Source organism: Pelophylax lessonae, assembly GCF_965119305.1.
Source record: "Pelophylax lessonae genome assembly, chromosome: 9".
In the NCBI taxonomy this organism is placed as follows: Eukaryota; Metazoa; Chordata; class Amphibia; order Anura; family Ranidae; genus Pelophylax; species Pelophylax lessonae.
The window spans coordinates 12,791,167-12,791,787 of NC_138776.1; the positions used below are offsets into that span (position 1 = coordinate 12,791,167).

General features: G+C 46.4%; 1 protein-coding gene across 1 annotated transcript in view; it reads left to right on the plus strand.

Moving 5' to 3' along the window:
* Positions 1–252: 252 nt before the first annotated feature.
* Positions 253–621, plus strand: part of ARHGAP19 (Rho GTPase activating protein 19) — a gene marked incomplete at its 3' end in the record, with an annotated part of 92,545 nt that continues 92,176 nt past the window's right edge. The window contains exon 1 of the mRNA XM_082268791.1: positions 253–290. Within this exon, the coding sequence (XP_082124917.1) occupies positions 256–290 (35 nt within the window). The 5' untranslated portion in view covers positions 253–255. The remainder of the gene's footprint in view (positions 291–621) is intronic.

Sequence of the window (621 nt, forward strand, 5' to 3'; positions counted from 1 at the left end):
ATATTATATAGGAGTATACTGTCAGATCTCTGTATATATTATATAGGAGTATACTGTCAGATCTCTGTATATATTATATAGGAGTATACTGTCAGCTCTCTCTGTATTTCCTCCTCTGTCTGTACACAGAGTGAGAAGTCCCCGCCCACGTCCGGAGAAATATTCAAACCCACCAATAGGCATGGCCTTCCATATGAGTACCATCCAATGAGAAGAGGTGGGCGGGGAGTATGGTGAGGCGGAAGGTTTGAAGCTATGATGGCAGCGGATGGGAGGATGGTGTGTGAGCGGTGAGTGATCCCTATATGGATACATTGTATGGGGTGCGGGGAGATCGGGGTTCGGATACATTGTATCATTGTGTGTGCGGCGTAGATCGGTCTGCTGGTCTCTGTAGTCCCACCAATGGCCGCACACAGGAGATCGGAGCCTAATCACTGATCTCACCGATCAATAGCAGATCTGAGATGGGTATATATATATTGGAGGAGGTGGGGGGTATATATATTGGAGGAGGTGGGGGTATATATATATTGGAGGAGGTGGGGGGTATATATATATTGGAGGAGGTGGGGGGTATATATATATTGGAGGAGGTGGGGGTATATATATATTGGAGGA